Source organism: Camelina sativa, chromosome 13 (genome assembly GCF_000633955.1).
Source record: "Camelina sativa cultivar DH55 chromosome 13, Cs, whole genome shotgun sequence".
In the NCBI taxonomy this organism is placed as follows: Eukaryota; Viridiplantae; Streptophyta; class Magnoliopsida; order Brassicales; family Brassicaceae; genus Camelina; species Camelina sativa.
The window spans coordinates 23,261,326-23,279,590 of NC_025697.1; the positions used below are offsets into that span (position 1 = coordinate 23,261,326).

Consider the following 18,265-nt stretch of genomic DNA (forward strand, 5'->3'; position numbering starts at 1 on the left):
AAAAGCCTTCGTCAAGTCCACTTTAAGCATTCCTCTGGAGGAGATATTCTTCTGGTTAAATCCTTGCACTAACTCAGTTGCAAGCAACACATTCTCCACCAAAAGTCTACCCGGTATGAACGCAGATTGAGAGTTGGAGATCAAATCAGGGAGTACCTTCTTAAGCTTATTAGCAAGTAGCTTGGAGATGACTTTGTATAAGGTGTTGCAGCAGGATATGGGTCTAAATTGAGTCACTCGCTGTGCATTTGGGATCTTTGGGATCAAAGTCAGAATGGTGGCATTCCACTGAGTGAGGAGCTTACCAGAATGGAAAAATTCCAGGACTGCATCTATTACTGATTGGCCGACAGTTTCCCAGTGGGCTGTGAAAAATTCAACGCAATAGCCGTCGGGACCCGGGGCTTTGTTTTGTGGCAACGAGAATATAACATTTCTTATCTCCTCCGGCGTTACTGGTGAGTTCAGAATCCGAGAAGCTGCCTCAGAGCATCGTTGAGGAAGTAGCTCAGTTAATTCTGGAACCGATGCTGTGGTGAGTTGGTGCTGCTCTTCGAGTAGATTTTGATAGAATTCCACCACAAGGTTTTGGATACCTTGGCTAGAGTCCACCACCTGATCATTGTTATCAAGAAGGAAGATGATCTCGTTAAATCCTTGCCTGACAATAACGGACTGGTGGAAAAATCTTGAGTTCTTATCCCCCTCTTCGAGCCAACATATACGAGACTTTTGTCTTAGATAGGATTCGTCAGCTCTAGCTAAAAAACACCATTCCTGATGCGCTAGTTTTTCCTGCATAGCTAGCTGCATAGTGGGTGCTTTAAGTAAGTCCTGCTGACATCGAAGGAGTTCATCGTAGGCCAGTTGTACTCGCTTCTCAATACCTGAGTAATTTCCTTTGCTGAACTCACGAATCACTCCTTTCAGGGCTTTTAGTTTCTTTGCTATTTTGAACATCTTGGTTCCATTAAAGTTGAGGCCGTCCCACCAGAGCTTTACAAGGAGAGCAAAATCTGGGTGGTTGTTCAACATCACCAGAAATTTAAAAGGCTTCTTCCTCTTTGGCACTTGAGTATCCAGGAACAGACAACAGGGACTGTGATCCGAGAAGGCAGGTTCTCCAAAAACTGCTAGGGAAGAGGGGAAAGCTGAGATCCATTCCGCGTTTACAACAATTCTGTCAAGTGTCTTTGCAACGTGACCAGATGTGTGTTTGTTTGTCCAAGTGAAGGTGTTGCCACAGTAGGGAAGATCAGTTAGAGAGGCTGAAGTGAGGCATTGTGTGAGGTCGCGCGTTCCCGAAGTCATCACATTTGCATCTTGGTCAGAGTGTTCGTGAGGCAGAAGCGTTTGGTTGAAATCACCTAGAACAGTCCAGGGCAAACTTGTGAGTGTCGAGTCTGCGGCTAAATCCACAATCTCAGCCCAAAGATCTTTCCTTGCAGAATTACTCGTAGAGGAGGCGTAGACCACAGAGATAACAAGCTGGTGATGGACAAAAGGCAGTTTGACACGGCATGTGATCATCTGCAAGGATTTACTGATAATAGTTACCTGAACAGAGGGATGCCAAACGATCCAGATCTTTCCTAGATCTGAAAACTCATAGTTATTAACAAAAGACCATCCCGGAAAAGTTCGAGAGGCTATATTATCCGCTTTTAAGGGATTGACATAAGTCTCAATAATCCCACCAAAAACTGGTTGATTTTGTTTCAACCACTTCCTAATACTTCTCCGCTTTACAGGGTCATTAAACCCCCTTACATTCCAACAAAAATATCCATAAAAGGATATGGGGTTTAGAGGTTTAAGGGGCCTCTTACCCGGTCCTTACGCAACTTTTGTCTCAGCATTCTCTTGGAGACAACCTTTAAGAAGCGATCTTCTTCTGCTTCCGAATTGTCATCTTCTTCCGAGAGATTGGCTGAACTTGTTTCTGACTCCTCATCGCCTGTTGCATTTTCTTGGGGTGATAGATGGGAAAATAGATTGTCTCTCAAGTCAATACACAGTTTACCATCGTCAAGACCCAGAACACGAGGAGGTGAAGCTGATTTAGGTGAATTTGAATTATTTTCTGTCCTTGGAGAAGCCACAAGTTTTGCACTCTTCCCAACTGACCATACGGGTGGGACTGTTTCCGCTGGTACTGGTTTTAGCGGGACAACCGGGTGGATTACATTTTGAACAGGTGGGAGCTTGGAGACCGATTGGTCACCCAAATCCAGGTTTGGTGGTAACCCTATGATGGGAAGTTGGCTTGCTATAGGGCGTTTTCCTAGTGCCTTCTCCTTTTTTGCTCTTGGGCATTCTGCAGTAGGGTGTTTTACAGAGCCACATGTAGAACACTTGGGCGGCGCTTTGGAGCAATGGGATATTGTATGTCCCACTTTCTTAAAATGACTACAAAGGGAAGGAAGCCATGGACTCGAGACCTGAGTACGCTTTACTTCTCCGGATTCAAAGCGGGCACTCACAGCTTCTGGCAGCGGTTTCCTCGGATCAATGACTGTGTATACCTTTGCTACCTCCACGTTGATCAGATTTTCGGTTTGTGGGTGAAGACAGACCGGGTGTCCAACCAGACCCGCTAGGTGTTCAAGTCATTCGCGATTGAAAAATTGCAAGGGGACTCCCACAAATTCAAGCCACACTGGGACCATAGATAGTTCCGGTTTTGAGGGTGTGATCTCCGGAGACCACTTGGCTACAAACATCGACTGTCCGTCTATTTGCCAGAGACACTGGCTAAGAATTCTATGTCGAGCATTTGGGCAGGGTACTCGAAAAAGAAAAGAGTTTCCCTCCATTTTGGAGACCGAGATGTCCTTACGTTGGCGACTCCATATACCGTTCGCAATCGCCTGTACCGCACCTCTAGATGGAGGTTCCTCGTAGAATTGACCAAGGATGAAGCTGTCCCAGGCTTTTCTATTTTTTTCAATCACCGAGTTTGGTATCGTTACACAAGCTTCACCCGAATCAAGAGTGAAGGGAGTACCTTTCTTTGATAGCTTTATCGAGCTACCGTTAACAAGATTTTTCCACGGGGAGTCAGATGACGGCACCTGATTCACCGGAGAGGCTAGATTGGGAGTAGTAATTGTCGGGTTTGCCTCAATTGTGTTCATCACGGTTTGAGGGTTTCCGGGATTTACTTTCTCACTGGTGACAGCTGATACCGGATGTCGAGGGACTGCGGTTGCTGGAGCAGGGAAATTAGAGTTTCCAGATTTTGACTCCGCCTCCACACGAGAGGATGGATCGGCTGAAACGGAAACTCCTAAATTAGCCAAGACCTTGGAGGGCTCAGATAACTGTTCAGATCTAGGAGATCCGAGGGACCTATTTGTTGAGGGGGGAGGGGATACAAGCGATAGGAGGTGTTTTTTTGGGTTTCTTTTTAGTCATGGTGGCCGGTAGGAGCCGACGCCGAGATCGGCGAAGATGGAGGATGAAGGAATGGGGTCGCGTCTTTTCCTGCTTCCAAGGAGTCCTAAAGTAAGTTGTTAACAATATAGGATATGTGATGATATCTTCAACTAGTGTCCAAACTTATAACCTATATGGATAAAAATATCATGTTACGAAAAACCGATTGCCTTCCCACTTAATCAAATACGAATTGCATATATATCTCTAAACAGGCATAAAATTACTTATTATGTTAACCAGTTTCTGCTTTTTCAAAAAAAAAAATGTTAACCGGTTTCCTTCCCACTTAATCGATTACGAATATTATTCACTGAAAAAGTCATTGCCTCAAAGAAGAGACTCGATCCGTCATCATAAATTAAATGTATACTAATCACGTTAGCATTTTGTAGTCATTTAAGTGGGAAGGATCATTTAAATTGGTTTTTGTAGTTTTTGCCGACTTGTACACAATGCAAGAAAATGATTATTGGATCAATCAGGATCAGCATAGAAACAGTTAGAGAGAGAGAGAGAGAGAGAGAATGTTCATCAAACAGCCAACATTGTCAAAACCAAAATAAACAATCCATGAGTGATTGACGGCATTTAACATGTTGAGGGGAATGAAGCCTGGTCCGACGATACCATATATATGGACAATATTGCACAATCGTATCATGCATATCGTAATATATATATATAAAAACTTGTGTATGGTGTGGATATGATATCCTCGATCCAAACAACATTCCCCACAACAGAAATAGCCTCTCTTCATGATAACCATCACACAGTCACAGCTCAATCTTAAAGGAGTAATACTTAGAGAGAGAAAAAGACAATAGAGGGAGAGAGAGAGAGAGAGATGGTGATGGTGTTATGATGAGGGAATGATGATGAGGAGGTGGTGGGCTTTTAAGAAGACCGAAACAAATTGTCATTCCAAAACCCTAGCGCTTGCCTTGTCTTCTTTAAAATATAATTATTTTTGTATTCATTTTAAGTATCCACGTCATTAATTATTTCTCAGCCGACATGTTTTCATTGAAATTTTTGCATATTCTGCGAACTTTTTTTTTTTAATTTCTTATATTAGGAAAATAGATTATATGCGATTGGTTGAGATTAAACTACATTTATAAACGAAATATACATAGACATATAGTATATGAAATCGAGAAATAAATAAGGCAAGAGAAAATCGTCAGAGTAGTAGTTGGGTACATTGAGGATGACCAGTTGTAGAAACATATTTATTTTTGTTTTACTTTTTTGGTATCACTGCCAAGTTCCCACTTTATCAGTTATATGCACGTTTCAAAAACTCAATTAATTTGCACTAAAATAAATACACATTTCAATTAGACACACAGTAATACATAAAACTGAGAAATAAAATTACAGTATAAAATTTTAATTATCACACATCAATTATCAAAGGTTATCTTGTTGCAAATTAAAACATATACTGGCTAGCTATATATTAACAAAAGATGGAATAGTACTATATATATTCTAGAAATTTTCTTAGATATCTTTGTTTTATACGTTTTTTGCGTGTAACCTCGTATATTCGTAATATTTTGATTATGGGTAAGTGGCGAAGATTGTAAAGGCCATATTAATATGAACACAATAAGCTAACTAGATAAGTTGCAGAATCAGGTCTACGCTAATTGGAAGTATTAGTGGAAAAAGTTGTTCAACGCGAAGACATTACTCTTGTTTCTTTATGGCATGGGGTATTTTTTCACGTGGAACTTCACGCCTCTGTCTACAACGATATATGCATATATTGTATGTTCCCAATAGTGTTTGAATTTAAACACAGATGGGTATGCATGCATGAATAGTAGTCTGGCGACGACTTCGTTTTTGGCTACATTGTAATTAGGGAAGTAATAAATACTACAATAAAGCATTCTGTCAAAAAGTTTTGAGGCATGTTTGTCTCTATATGCTCTCTATAATGCCATCCAGCTCCTTTTCCCCCCTATATAGCTTTAATTAAAAAAACTACTTCTGATTTTGATATATCCGGTCTCTGGCTTGTATTTGTATTCTTTTTTTTTTTTTGGGGTTTCATTTACTAGTAAATCAAATTTCATCAAAAACGTTCTATTGTTTGTGTGTGTTGAAAAGAAATGATAGGTTGAGAATTCGAATGTTAATTCTATGGGAGTTTGTATTGTGCAATAACAAATGTTACTAGCTTCCGTTTTCGAAAGTGAGATTATTTTAGATTGAATTACATCAAAAAAAGAGGTGAACAGTGTATATATTGCACATCATGGGAATTTGTATTGTGATTTGACTTTTCATTTACCATATCAACTGTACCAGTTTGACCAACAGCTGTATATAAAAAATATACAAAACAAAATAACATTATTTATTTTGATATTTGTATAAGAATCAATCAAGAGGTTGAAGATTAATATAAAACCAAAATAATTAATAGAGTACATATATAAGTGCATAAACGTAAGTATAATTCTTAGTGGTTGATAATTTCTTATTTAGAATTCATAACATGCATGCTGATATTTTTCTTCTACTTCATAACATGAAATAATGTTTGAGTATGATATATTAAGCTGGCTCAATATGATCAGTGCAAGCTAAGGCAATACAATAGTTCATTCTTTACATATATACACATACAGTTACGTTTACACGAATGGCCCTGCCCCCTGAACCCCCTGATCCATATAATTAACGTAACATTGTAACGTAAACTAATCTCATAAAGTCATAATTAATACAGGAACGTAATACTAGTAATGCATGTTGACAACAACAAAAAGAAGATCATATTTCCCTTTTTTCAATTGGGATTGTGGTTTATGCTAAGACATATGCCAACCAAAAAAAAAAAAAAAAGGCGTACAAAAGATTCATTTTCTCCTACGCAAGGTTCAGTGGGCCGAACCTGTATAGTAAATCAACTTAGCCTTAAGTTTACCCAACCAAAAAGGCCCATTTTTTGTAATGGCGCCAAATTTTTGTTACACAAGGTTTTTTTCTTTTGTTGTAACTCATGATGATATCATATATAAATTTGCATATACACATACGTGTGAGACAAGTCACAACACTAAAACACTTTTGAAGAGAAATCACAACTATGACCAGAATCGATGGTTAAGTGGACGCCTGGTTCATGATCGAAGGATGATGAATCAAGCGATAGTGACGTGTTGAGTCCTTGGACGTTACTGTTGATGAACATCATAATCATCGGCTCTGTTTTTTTCTCTGACCAAATTGCCTTTCCCCTGTTTTTATTCTTCATGAGCTTAACGTCCGGTTTATCTGAGTTGTGGTTTAGATCCTTGTTGTGATCTGCTGAAGTGTGAGATTCAGTTGACTTATTAGGTTCAGTTTGGAGTGACGATAGTTTAGGTGACGAAATTATCTGGGATTTGAGTGAGGATGAAAGTGGCGGCGGCGATTTCGGAGGAGGAGATGGTGGTGCGTTGATCGTGGCTGGAGAAGTGGAAGGAGAGGGGATTGGTGTTTTCATCTGCGATTGAGATCTGAGGTTTTTAGCAGCTTTCGAAGACAACAATGGTGGCGGTGTTGAATTAGGGTTCTCAGTATATGTTGATGGTGGTAGTAGTGATTGGGACCGAGTACCATCAATTGATTTAGATGGCAGAAACGGTGGAGGCGACTGGTGTTGTGATTTTTCAGTTTCGCTTAGTGTTGACGGCGGAGACGGTGGGATTTTGGCTTCTGGTGGTGGTGACGTTTCAGATCGGAAATCTTCTTTAGCCTTTAGCATTGACGGCGAAGACGGTAGATTTTTGGCTTTCGATGGTGGTAAAGACGACTGGGATTCAACAGAATCCGATGATGATGGTGGTGATTTGAACCGAGTTTCATCAGTAGATTTAGATGGCAGAAGCGGTGGAGGCGGTTGGGATTGAGATTCTTCAACTCGCGTTGAAAATGGAGACGTTTGGGATTGAGATTTTATATCAGATTTTAATAACGACGGTGGTGGCGAAGATCGGAGTTGAGTTTCAGCAACAGATTTAGACGGCAGAGGCGGCGGAGGCGTTTGGGATTGGAACTCTTTATTAACTTTTGGCATTGACGGTGGAGTTTTGACTTCTGGAAGTGGTACAGATGGTTGAGATTCACCGGATTTTGACAATGCTTCCGACAGAGGCGATGACCGGAAAAGTGTTTGATTAATGGATTTAGACGGCAAAAGCGGTTGCGATTGGGATTTTTCTGTTGCGTTTAGCGTCGACGGCGGGGACGGTGGAATTCTAGATTCTTGTGGTGGCAAAAACGGTTGAGATTTACCAGATTCTGATAATGACGGAGGCGCGGATGGAGGCCTTGTTTCATTAATGGATTTAGATAGTGGAGGCGGTTGGGACGGTGGAGACGGTGGGTATTTGGCTTCTGATGGTGATGAAGGCGATTGAGTATCACCTTTCTCGGACGGTGATGGTGGCGATGCTTCCGACGGAGGCGATGATCGGAACCGAGTTTCGTTAACGGATTTAGATGTCAGAAGCGATGAATGAAAATTTTCGTTTGTTGACGGCGAAGACGGTGGTATTATGGCTTCTAGTAAAAGCGGATGAGATTCTCTAGATTCTGATAATGCCGGTGGTGGTGGCGACGAAATTAATTGTGTTTGGGAAATATTTTCATCAGTGGATTTAGACGGGAGTGGAGACGATTGGGATTGGAATTCTTCATTAGCGTTTAACGTTGACGGTGAAGATGGTGGAGGAGTCATGGCTGCTTGTGATGTTTCTGATAATGTTGGAGGCGATGGTCGTAATCGAGTTTCATTAATGGATGTAGACGGTGGAGATGTATTGGAATTGAATTCTTCATTAGTGTCAAGCGTTAAAGGTGAAGAAGGTGGGGATTTGGCTTCGGGTGGTGGTAAAGGCATCTGAGATTCTGGTCCTGACAATGACGGTGGTGATGCTTGCGGCGGAGGTGATCGAGGAGACCGTCGAGACTGAGATTCTTCGGTAGGCTTTAGCGTTGACGGAGGGGACAATGGCGTTTTTGCTTTTGGTGTTGTTGGTGTAGGAGGCACCAAGGCTAGAGATTGCAGTTGAGACTCAGTGGACTCTTGTGGGGAGTTAGGTGGTGATTCGATAAGTAGATTTCGATGTGTTTTGACATGTTTTGACATCAGTGGCGGTATTAGCGGTGACTTGGGTGGTGAGTGGATAAGTAGACTCCGATGTGTTTCGACATGTTTTGACATGAGTGGTGGCATTGGCTGCGACTGAGACTCTTCCTTTGGTTTTGGTGATAACGGCGACAATGTTGATGACTTTGGTTGTGGTGGAGAGCCGCCGCTATTTTGACGGGATTCGATAAAAGGAACTGTTGATGTTGAAGGTATCGGAGATGAAAATTGAGTTGGAGGAGGTGACTGTGGTGGCGATTGAGACAATGTTTCTTGAAGAGTCATTCGTGGTGGCGGTGGTTGTTGGCTGACGTTTTGACGTAACTGGACAAGTCTAGCTAAGTTTCCGAGCCGAAACCTCCGGCGAGATTGTCGATTATTAAACATTATTCTCTCAACTCTCACTAGTTTATTGGATCGGTGTGAGTATGTAGAATTGTTTCCATACGTTTGGTTCAAATAGATAAGCTAAAAGCTCAAGAACGAGAGGAGACAACTTTAGCCTACACGAAACATACCTTATTGAGACAAGTATATCAGTAACACAAAGAAAAGTATTGGATTCACTTTATTAGATACGTTCTTCTCACAAATTTTAAAATACGTGTTCAGAATCAGATACCTTTCATTTCAGAATTACAAAAATTACTCATTTAGTATATACGCTTATTAAATGTAGGAATATGTGATTAAACAAAATCAACTTTGACTAAACAAAACCTACTTAGATTTTTTTTTTTAACGAAAACTCTAGATCCAGTATTTTATTGGCAGTTTTTTCAATTATGTACGTTACCTCAGATATTTTTAAAATTGTTAACAAATTATTATTATTTTTAATACATAAAAAAAGGGAAATTGAAATATTTATAACTGTATTAATCATCTCCGGGTGGATAATATGTTAAAGGACTGCAATTCTTTCATTTTATCGTCAGCCATGGATACTCTCTCAGCCTCCGTTTCATCTTTCAACCTCCCTTCTCTCCCTCCACAGCCGCAACCACCGTTGAGATCCATCTCCCGCCGCTTTAAATCCACAGTTAACGCTGCCGCCGCTTCGGCTTCATCTACCAATCTTTCAAAACCAGCATCGACGTCATCACCTTCTTCCTCATCATCATACTCACACAACAACAAAAACCCTAGTTTCTCCAGAGCAATCTCGTTTCCGCTTCCGCAGACAAAACCCTCGAGAGTTGCTACTCCTCCGGTGCACGATAAAGCGGCCTCAGGGTTTGCTGCGGCGCTCGTGAGCGTTTGTCAATCGAAGAATTGTCTTGGTCGGACTCAAGAAGATGTCAGAAGATTGATGGAGTTTCTTGTGGGAGAAGATAAGAAGAGGAACAAAGTCATCTTAGTCAACGATGTGGTTGAGAGAGGCAGATTTGGTAAACACATAAAGGGCTTGGTCAAGATGTTGATGACAAGAGGTAAATCTGGGATTCTGGTTGATGTCTTAATGGAATTTGAGAGAATCTGTAATGAATTAGTCTTTGTTGATTCAACAAAACTTGTCCGGGTTGCTTGATGATAACATACTGAGTTTATACACAAAAAAATCATAGACTATATTAAATCCAAAGTTTGCTTCTTTGGTTAAGGTCTTAATTGACTTTGAGAGAATATGTAATAGATTTTCTTAAGATTATATCAAATCCAAACTTTGTTTTTTCGTCCACATCTTAAAGCTAACAATTCTAATGATTAGACTAGGGTGTTCATTTTGAATTATTATGTTTTCCTTTTTTTCATCCTCTGACTGATCTTTGGTTGAGAATGGAAACTGAAAGAATCTGTAATAATTTGTTTTGTCTGTGTTTCTTGATGAAACAAAAATTGCATGAAAAAGAGATTAATTACATCAAATCCAACGTTTGTTTCCACATGATGTAATTAATCTCTGGTCAAAGGACCAGTTCTCCACCTCTTTTGGACCAAAAGACATTCTGCACAGAATACAACCGGGACAGATGTTCACAGCTCCATCAAAAGGGAGGGGTAGCTTTTGTTTCAATTGGCTGTCCTAGCTACGCATGCTTTATGATTCTCCAAGTAAGGCGATTTTTAATGTAGTTAAAAAACACTTTTAGAATCAAATGTTTTTTCAGACGATGACCTTGGAGACTTACCGGCCTCGCTCTCTCTTAAAACATGGATATAGCTAATTGGGTCTCTTCTCCCATTCTTTACTATTTTATTCAACATTTCAAAGAACCAAAAAATAACTAATTTGCTGCCATATATAAACAATCACACCTACAATTTATATTTGTATAGAATTTAATGTAAACTATACTCAAAGTATCAAACAATCAAATAGTTTATATATATATATATATATATGATTTTACCATAGTCACAAAATAATATAAATATATAAACAATTAAATCAAAAGAGTCCCTCCAGACTCCCAACTCAGCTTTTTAGCTCTCCTATTCACACATCATTAACAACTTTATTCAATCCAATTATAACACTTAATACAGCTAAGCATTATATTCCAATAAAAACAGTAGTAATTTTGAAGGGAATCGAGCAAAGTGGAGACTCTAGCAATTCCAATCAATACAATCCAGACTCCCAACTCAGCGTTTTAAGCTCTCCTATTCACACATCATTAAAAACTTTATCCAATCAAATTATAACACTTAATACAGCTAAGCATTATATTCCAATAAAAACAGTAGTAATTTTGAATTATCATGTTTGATTGTTTTCCTTTTTTTCTTTCATCTTCTGACTGATCTTTGGTTGAGGGTTTAATGGAAACTGAGAGAATCTTTAATAATTTTTTTTGTCTGTGTTTCTTGATGAAACAAAAATTGCATGCAAAAGAGATTACATCAAATCCAAAGTTTGATTATGCGTCCACAAAAATTTTAAAAAACAACATGTTACTACTACTGTGTTTTTGGTTGAGGTTTCCTTAATGAAACAAAAGATTGTAAGAAAAAAGTTACAGTCTTTTGTCTATTGGTGTAGACCAGACTTTTACATTGTCTTGATCTTCTTCTTGATTCTTGTCCTTCTGCTTCTCCCAATGAACTTAAGACCTTCATCGATTAAAATCACAGGGAAGGAAACAAGAATAACCACAAACCATTCCCTGAAACTCAAAGGCACGATCCCAAACACATTAGCTAAGAAAGGAACATAGAGGATGACGCAGTGAAGCGCAAAGGAGACGGTCATTGCCACAAGAAGCCAAGGGTTTCTCCATGGCGGCATCTTTAAGAGACTGTTGTCTTCAGACAAAGCGTTCAACGAGTTGAACATCTCAATTGCCACAAGAACAGAGAGCGATAGAGTCATTGGCTTGACTTTCCCTAAAGTGAAGTAATCGCAAGGATTTTTCTCAAACGCGACTGTCCTAAGACCACCTGCGATTGTGTAAGGAGCCGCTGTGAAGTTGGTTCCCCACGAAGAACACTCTGACCAATTCTGAAGCTGATTGAAGCTGACCAATGTATGTCCATCTGCGATGAGGCTAATACCGAGGAAAGAAGCTTGTGTGTACCACAAGACAAAGATTCCAACAGTGGCAACTCCAACATAAGAACCAATCACTAGATATCGGATAAGAACCCACGAATCAATGAGGGAATCATCGCTTTTGCGCGGTGGTTTCTTCATAATATCAATATCAGCTGGATTGAAGCCTAACGCTGTAGCTGGTGGACCATCAGTTACCAGATTAACCCAAAGAAGCTGAACCGGTATCATACATTCCGGTATCCCCAATGCCGCCGTTAGGAAGATAGAGATCACCTCTCCAACGTTTGATGATATCATATACCTTGAAATCATTTATTTCCACAAGATCAGTACAATTACAGAGGAAAAAGCAGAACAAACATGATCTTTTTGTTGTTACCTGATAAAAGCTTTCATGTTGTTGTAAATGGACCGACCCTCTGCTACAGCTGAGACGATAGTGCTGAAATTATCATCTGCAAGTACCATATCCGAAGCTTCTTTCGCAACCTGACAATGCACAGAAGCATCATAGAGTAAGTATTAATGTCTTTAAAACTTAAGGTCTCAGTTTTTTTTTGCTCAGTTAACATGTTTTTACAGTTAAGTTAGTTAATTTTTTTACCTCTGTTCCAGTGATTCCCATGGCGATTCCAATGTCAGCGAGTTTCAAAGCAGGAGCATCATTCACACCATCACCAGTCATCGCAACGATCTCTCCCATTTCCTTAAGCATCCTAACTATTTCTTGCTTATGCCTTGGCTCAGCTCGAGAGAACACTTTCCCTCCAGATTTGGACAAGATTTCGGATCTCCTTGAAGCGGGAAGAGACATGAACTCTTTACCGGTGAAGCTACTCTGTGAAAGATCTTCATTCTCCGAGAACAATCTAATCTCACAACAAATAGCTTCAGCTGTTGATTTGTTATCTCCAGTTATCACCATTACTCTAATCCCAGCGTCTCTGCAATCTTCGATTGCTCTGCCAACTTCTTCGCGTGGAGGATCTCTAAGACCAACAACTCCAACGAAGATTAGATTTGTTTCGATGTTCGAATAGCTACAAGGGTCTAAAAGCTTCTTGTGTGAAGGATGTTCTTCAGAAGAGTAATCTGAAAACTCTTCTAATTCGTCTTTGTAAGCCAATCCTAAACATCTCAATCCCTTTGAAGTCATTTCAGAATGTTTCTTGAGGATTACTTCTCTGCTAGATTCATCTAAAGGGACAAGAGTTCCATCAGCAAGCTGTGCAGATGAACTTCTCTCAAGTATACTCTCAGCTGCTCCCTGCAAAGAAATTAAAAGGGAAGATTCAGAAAACGTTTTTAACAAGAGAAGGCAATAATGATGTTTTACCTTAACGAGAAGCCGGTTTTGTCCATTTGGTTCGCGCACAATAACACTCATGGACTTACGGACACGATCAAACTCCAATGTCGCTACCTTTTTTGATCTTTTGTTCCACCAATCGCAACAAGCTGATGCAGCAAATATGGAGAAAAGATCAATGAATGAAAACTACGGTGTAATGATTTGAAAACATTATAAAATNTAAGAACTTCTCTCAAGTATACTCTCAGCTGCACCCTGCAAAGAAATTAAAGGGGAAGATTCAGATAACGTTTTTAACTAAAAACAAGAGAAGAGGCAATAATGATGTTTTACCTTAACGAGGAGCCGGTTTTGTCCATTTGGTTCGCGCACAATAACACTCATGGACTTACGGACACGATCAAACTCCAATGTCGCTACCTTTTTTGATCTTTTGTTCCACCAATCGCAACAAGCTGATGCAGCAAGAATGGAGAAAAGATCAGTGAATGAAAACTATGGTGTAATGATTTGAAAACATTATAAAATTGTAATGGTGATTCTACAGACAATGTAATGGTGTGAAAACATTATAAAACTTACCTAGCTTCACTGAGCTACCATTGTCTGAAAAGTTAGCAACTTCCTCAATGTTCTCACCGTTCTTCTTCTCTAGAATACCCATTTTCTCAACAAGCACTTTCAAGGCAGCTTCAGTAGGCAAACCTGAAGCTCTAAACAATTTGCCTTCATAGAACACTCCAGCATCATTACAAATTGAACATATCTCAGCCACAGCTTGCAAGTTAGCAATATCCATATTGTTGCATCCCCAATCCACAATTCCACCATCTGTAGGATCATAGGTCGTACCATTGACTGAAAACACCCGAGTAGTCGTTGTTTCACCGCCTAACGTGAAGAACTCCGTTGCAGACATCTGGTTTGTTGTTAAAGTCCCGGTCTTGTCTGAACAGATCACAGTTGTGCAACCAAGTGTCTCAACACTTGGAAGCTTCCTCACTATCGCGTTCTTCTGCGCCATTTTCCTCGTCCCTAAGGCTAGACACGTCGTGATCACAGCAGGTAAACCCTCGGGGATAGCTGCCACGGCTAGAGCAACAGCGATTTTGAAGTAGTAAGTACATTTCTCGAAAGAGAACCTGAAATTCACAGGCTTATAGCCATCCACAACGTCCCAAGACACGAAGTTCTTGTAGTTAATCATCCACACAAGAACACAGACTATGCAGATAGCTGTAGTAAGTCTATTCCCAAACTCGTCTAGCTTCTTCTTTAACGGAGTCTCGCTCTCTTCAAGCGAAGCCTCGTGAATCTGCTTTTGTATTTTCCCGATTTCAGTATCCATACCGATACTCGTGACAATGCAAACGCAGCTTCCATTAGCAACCGTTGTTCCCGCGAAAACCATATTCTCTTTTCCTTGCAGTTCACAATCGTTCGTGACAACAAGATTGGCTCCTTTCAAAACAGGCATTGCCTCTCCGGTTAAAGAGCTTTGCTCGACTCTTAACGTCGACGTTTTCAAACCGGAAACTCTCATATCAGCAGGGACTTTATCTCCTACGTTCAACTCCACTATATCCCCAGGGACAAGCTCTCTAGCAGGCAGATTCGGCAACACAGTGCCGTCTCTCAAAACCTTTGCAGATTCACATTGCATCTCTTTAAGAGCTTCAAGGGCTTTCTCAGCATTGCTCTCTTGCCACACACCAACCACAGCGTTCAAAATCAGAATCAAAACAATGACAAATGGCTCAACGAAAGCCTCGAACCCGGAACCTGAGCCATCATGCTCCTCGCTTTCGCCTAAAAAGGCTAGAACGAAAGAGATAAACGCAGCACCGAGAAGAATCTTCACAAGCGTATCGTCAAACTGTTCCAACACAAGATGCCATAAAGGCTTGCCTTTCTCCTTGGCGAGCTCGTTGTAACCGCAATTCTGACGACGGATTTGAACATCTTCGCTTGTTATACCCTTGTCTAGCCTTGTATTGTACTCTTTCAGACATTGCTCAACAGACCATGACCACGCCCAGAAGGACTTCTCCTCCTCCATCGATTCAAAAGCTTTTTTTTTTTTGCTTTGGAATCAATTACTCAAAAAAATAAAACGGTTTTTTTTGTTAATATCAAATTCCTGCAATGAAACAATGAAATTTAAGTCAAATAACAAACTAAATAATCAAGATCTGATTAAAATAGAAACCCAGAAACGAAAAACAAAGAACTGGGGTGAGTATAAAGTTAGAGAGAGAAACAGAGTATAAAGTATAAACCATAAAGACTCTTACCTAAACTCCAAGAAGACACACACCAGCAGTAAGTGCTTTCGTCATAGAACTTTGATTACTATATGAGAGAAACTTCATCAAGAAAGAAAATAAAAATGAATGATTTGACTAAAAGTTTGCTTGGAGACAAAGCAGAAGACCTTCGAATTTTAATTTTTGAAAAAAAAAAAAAAAGGAGGAAAAATTTTAATTCCCAAAATTTGATTCGCCTTCTACCACTAAAAATGAAGAAGGACAAATCCTGATTTGGACAAGTCGTGGTTTTTGTGTTTGAAACTCGTTTTCCTTCTTTTTTGTTTTTATGAATATTTTTTTCTTTTATGCTTTTACTTCTTCTTCTTCTCTTCTTCTCTTCTTCTCTTTGGTTGTGGTTTTGCTTTACAGAAAAGCGAAGGTTTAGGTAATAGTGGTGTGTGTGGTCCAATCTTATTGGTTGTTCATAAAGAAGAAACTGAACGTTATTTATTCTGTACTTTAAAAACACCATATTACCCTTCATTTATAACCGTTATTACGTGTTTTGACTTTCCCCTTTCCCGTACGGCTCCGGTCGATTCGATATTTGGTAATTGGGATATTCCATTTCTAATAAAATTCAATTAACTTTTTTTTTTTTTAACTAATCAAAGCAAAAAGTCAAATGATTTAAAGACTTCGAACAACCAGTAAAATAAATAATTAATTTTTCTCTATTTCAAAACATGTGTCAGTAGGAGTGCCTTGTCTGAAAATCGGCAGCCTATTCCTATTGTACCACCATTATTTATTCTTTATACTCGTATTTTTCTTGTTTTTGGGTTACAACAAAAAGTGAAGTTCCTCGAAGTTTCTTCCATTATTATTGCCTCTCTGCCTACTCTACCTCCACTACGCTGTCTATATGTTTTACTATCTTATTATATACACGTCTAATGGCAAACTCATATATATATATAAAGTATAGTTTCCTTATTTTTGGTGCCACTTCAGCACTTTCCTATTTTTGTAAGTTTATATTTTCTAAATAAGCTTATATTTTCGAACTGAAATATTTCTGCTAAAGCCCATTTAATTATCTTAATTTTGTTTTCGGCGGAATAAAACTCCTTTTCCCGATTCCACAACGGACGATGGCGATGTTGACCTGAATCGTCCCTACTCTTCTCATTCTTTTATCATGTTCTCCTAATGGAAGAAATAAATGGATTCCCTCTCTTCGATCCTTGAAATAAATGTTCTCCAATCTTACATACAACTTTTCGATGTCTTCCATCTCTTCGATCTCCATTGTAACGTTTTTCTATTAGTGTAATTCATCCCGTTCAATGCTCTATCTTGCAATTGAAGACCCACTACTCTATCTTTAATTGGTGTAAGTCCTATATAATGTCTTCTTCTCCAATTTATTCTTCATATATTTGTCTTTGTCTCTTTGATTTCTCCTCGCTAAAATGCATTCCCCTGTCGTTTCATTCGAAAATCTCAAAGCTGGTCGCCTTCACCAAAGATCGTTGGAAGAATGCTTCGTCACTGGCCTGCTCGCAATGTCAAAAAAAGGAGGCCAACTCATGGGCGTCGACTTCCTACTTATTGATGAGAAGGTTGCTTATATCTTAACCCAATTATACACTGAACAATACTATACTTATTGATCTAGACTTTTCATTTATTTGTTTTTTTACAACTGTATCTAATATGAAGTTTTTCTCTAGAGTTGTGTCATCCAAGGTTCGATCAATGTGACCAATCTTTCAAAATTCGAAAACTCGCTACGTGATGGGGCAATATATATTGTGTCTGACTTTGAAGTCACAAGAAGCAACTCCCGTTTTAAGCTAACTGATTCACCCTTTTCTATACGCTTCACACCAACCACTGTTTTTGATCAGACTGACGAGTGCTTTGGTATCATTCCGGAAGAGTTTTGCAGGTTTCAGACTCATGAGCAATTGGTTTCTCTTGCCAACACCAATACAGATCTTCCTGGTGTGTTGATTTTTCTCTGCTCTTTCAATATTCCCCTGTTTCTGTATTTACTCCATCTCTCCATATTATAACTTTTGTAATTGACCTCTCATAAGTTGTCTTCATGACTGTTTTTGCTCTCACATTAGATGTAATGGGCGAAGTCTGTTCCAGTAAAGCTTATTGAAATGGAATGACACAAACCTTGGAGAGGATGTTAGTTCACCTATGTCTTGAAAGGTCAGTTTCTACCGAGTTCTATCTGTTTACTTTAGTGATGTATTTGGTTCTTATATTTCCCCTTCTTCATTACTTTCATCACATATTTTCTTTTATTACAGTGGGGAGAAAGTGCGATTAAGTGCCTTTGACGATCATGCGTCCTCATTGGAGAAGGTTTTCAGTGAGAAAGATGGAGGGACTAACATATTGTTAGCTACAAATCTAAACCCAAAGTTATTTGGAGGTGAATCACTTGATTAACTTCATTCATTAACACTTGACTTTATGCCATCTTAACTTCGCATGACAACTTAGCCAATGTTTCTCCACAGGTGAACTCTACCTCAATGCCACATCTGGGACCAAATTTTATTCAGACGGAGACTTAGCAACAACTA

The 18,265-nt window shown here is 39.4% G+C and overlaps 3 protein-coding genes across 5 annotated transcripts; 1 reads left to right on the forward strand and 2 right to left on the reverse strand.

The window, feature by feature from the left end:
• On the reverse strand, positions 6,364-9,068 carry LOC104737654 (leucine-rich repeat extensin-like protein 5). Its single transcript, XM_010457878.2, has one exon. It carries the CDS (start codon positions 8,981-8,983, stop codon positions 6,521-6,523), a length of 2,463 nt encoding a protein of 820 aa, XP_010456180.1. The 5' UTR covers positions 8,984-9,068; the 3' UTR covers positions 6,364-6,520.
• LOC104737655 lies at positions 9,481-10,277 on the forward strand. The gene has a single exon (XM_010457879.2). The coding sequence runs from the start codon at positions 9,498-9,500 to the stop codon at positions 10,125-10,127; it is 630 nt and encodes a 209-aa protein (XP_010456181.1). The 5' UTR covers positions 9,481-9,497; the 3' UTR covers positions 10,128-10,277.
• On the reverse strand, positions 11,423-16,038 carry LOC104737656 (calcium-transporting ATPase 2, endoplasmic reticulum-type-like). 3 transcript variants are annotated; one of them, XM_010457880.2, is made up of 7 exons: positions 15,702-16,038; positions 13,990-15,547; positions 13,741-13,862; positions 13,628-13,662; positions 12,700-13,327; positions 12,475-12,584; positions 11,423-12,396 (listed from the first exon to the last, which is right to left on the reverse strand). In XM_010457880.2, the coding sequence occupies exons 2-7, from the start codon at positions 15,464-15,466 to the stop codon at positions 11,592-11,594; spliced, it is 3,177 nt and encodes a 1,058-aa protein (XP_010456182.1). In that variant the 5' UTR covers positions 15,467-15,547; positions 15,702-16,038; the 3' UTR covers positions 11,423-11,591. The 3 variants fall into 3 exon arrangements, with proteins under 3 accessions (XP_010456182.1, XP_019090715.1, XP_010456183.1); XM_010457881.2 differs by lacking the exon at positions 13,628-13,662 and having other exon boundaries at positions 11,592-12,396; positions 12,700-13,362; XM_019235170.1 differs by lacking the exons at positions 13,628-13,662; positions 15,702-16,038 and having other exon boundaries at positions 12,700-13,362; positions 13,990-15,466.

Bases quoted from the DNA above. Each gene is read 5' to 3' on its own strand.
- LOC104737654 (XM_010457878.2), bottom strand. From the start codon at position 8,983: ATGTTTAATAATCGACAATCTCGCCGGAGGTTTCGGCTCGGAAACTTA.
- LOC104737655 (XM_010457879.2), top strand. From the start codon at position 9,498: ATGTTAAAGGACTGCAATTCTTTCATTTTATCGTCAGCCATGGATACT.
- LOC104737656 (XM_010457880.2), bottom strand. From the start codon at position 15,466: ATGGAGGAGGAGAAGTCCTTCTGGGCGTGGTCATGGTCTGTTGAGCAA. The intron at 13,663-13,740 runs GTAAAACATCAT...ATTTCTTTGCAG, and splicing joins AAAACCGGCTCCTCGTTAAG to GGTGCAGCTGAGAGTATACT. The intron at 12,585-12,699 runs GTAAAAAAATTA...GTGCATTGTCAG, and splicing joins TGGGAATCACTGGAACAGAG to GTTGCGAAAGAAGCTTCGGA.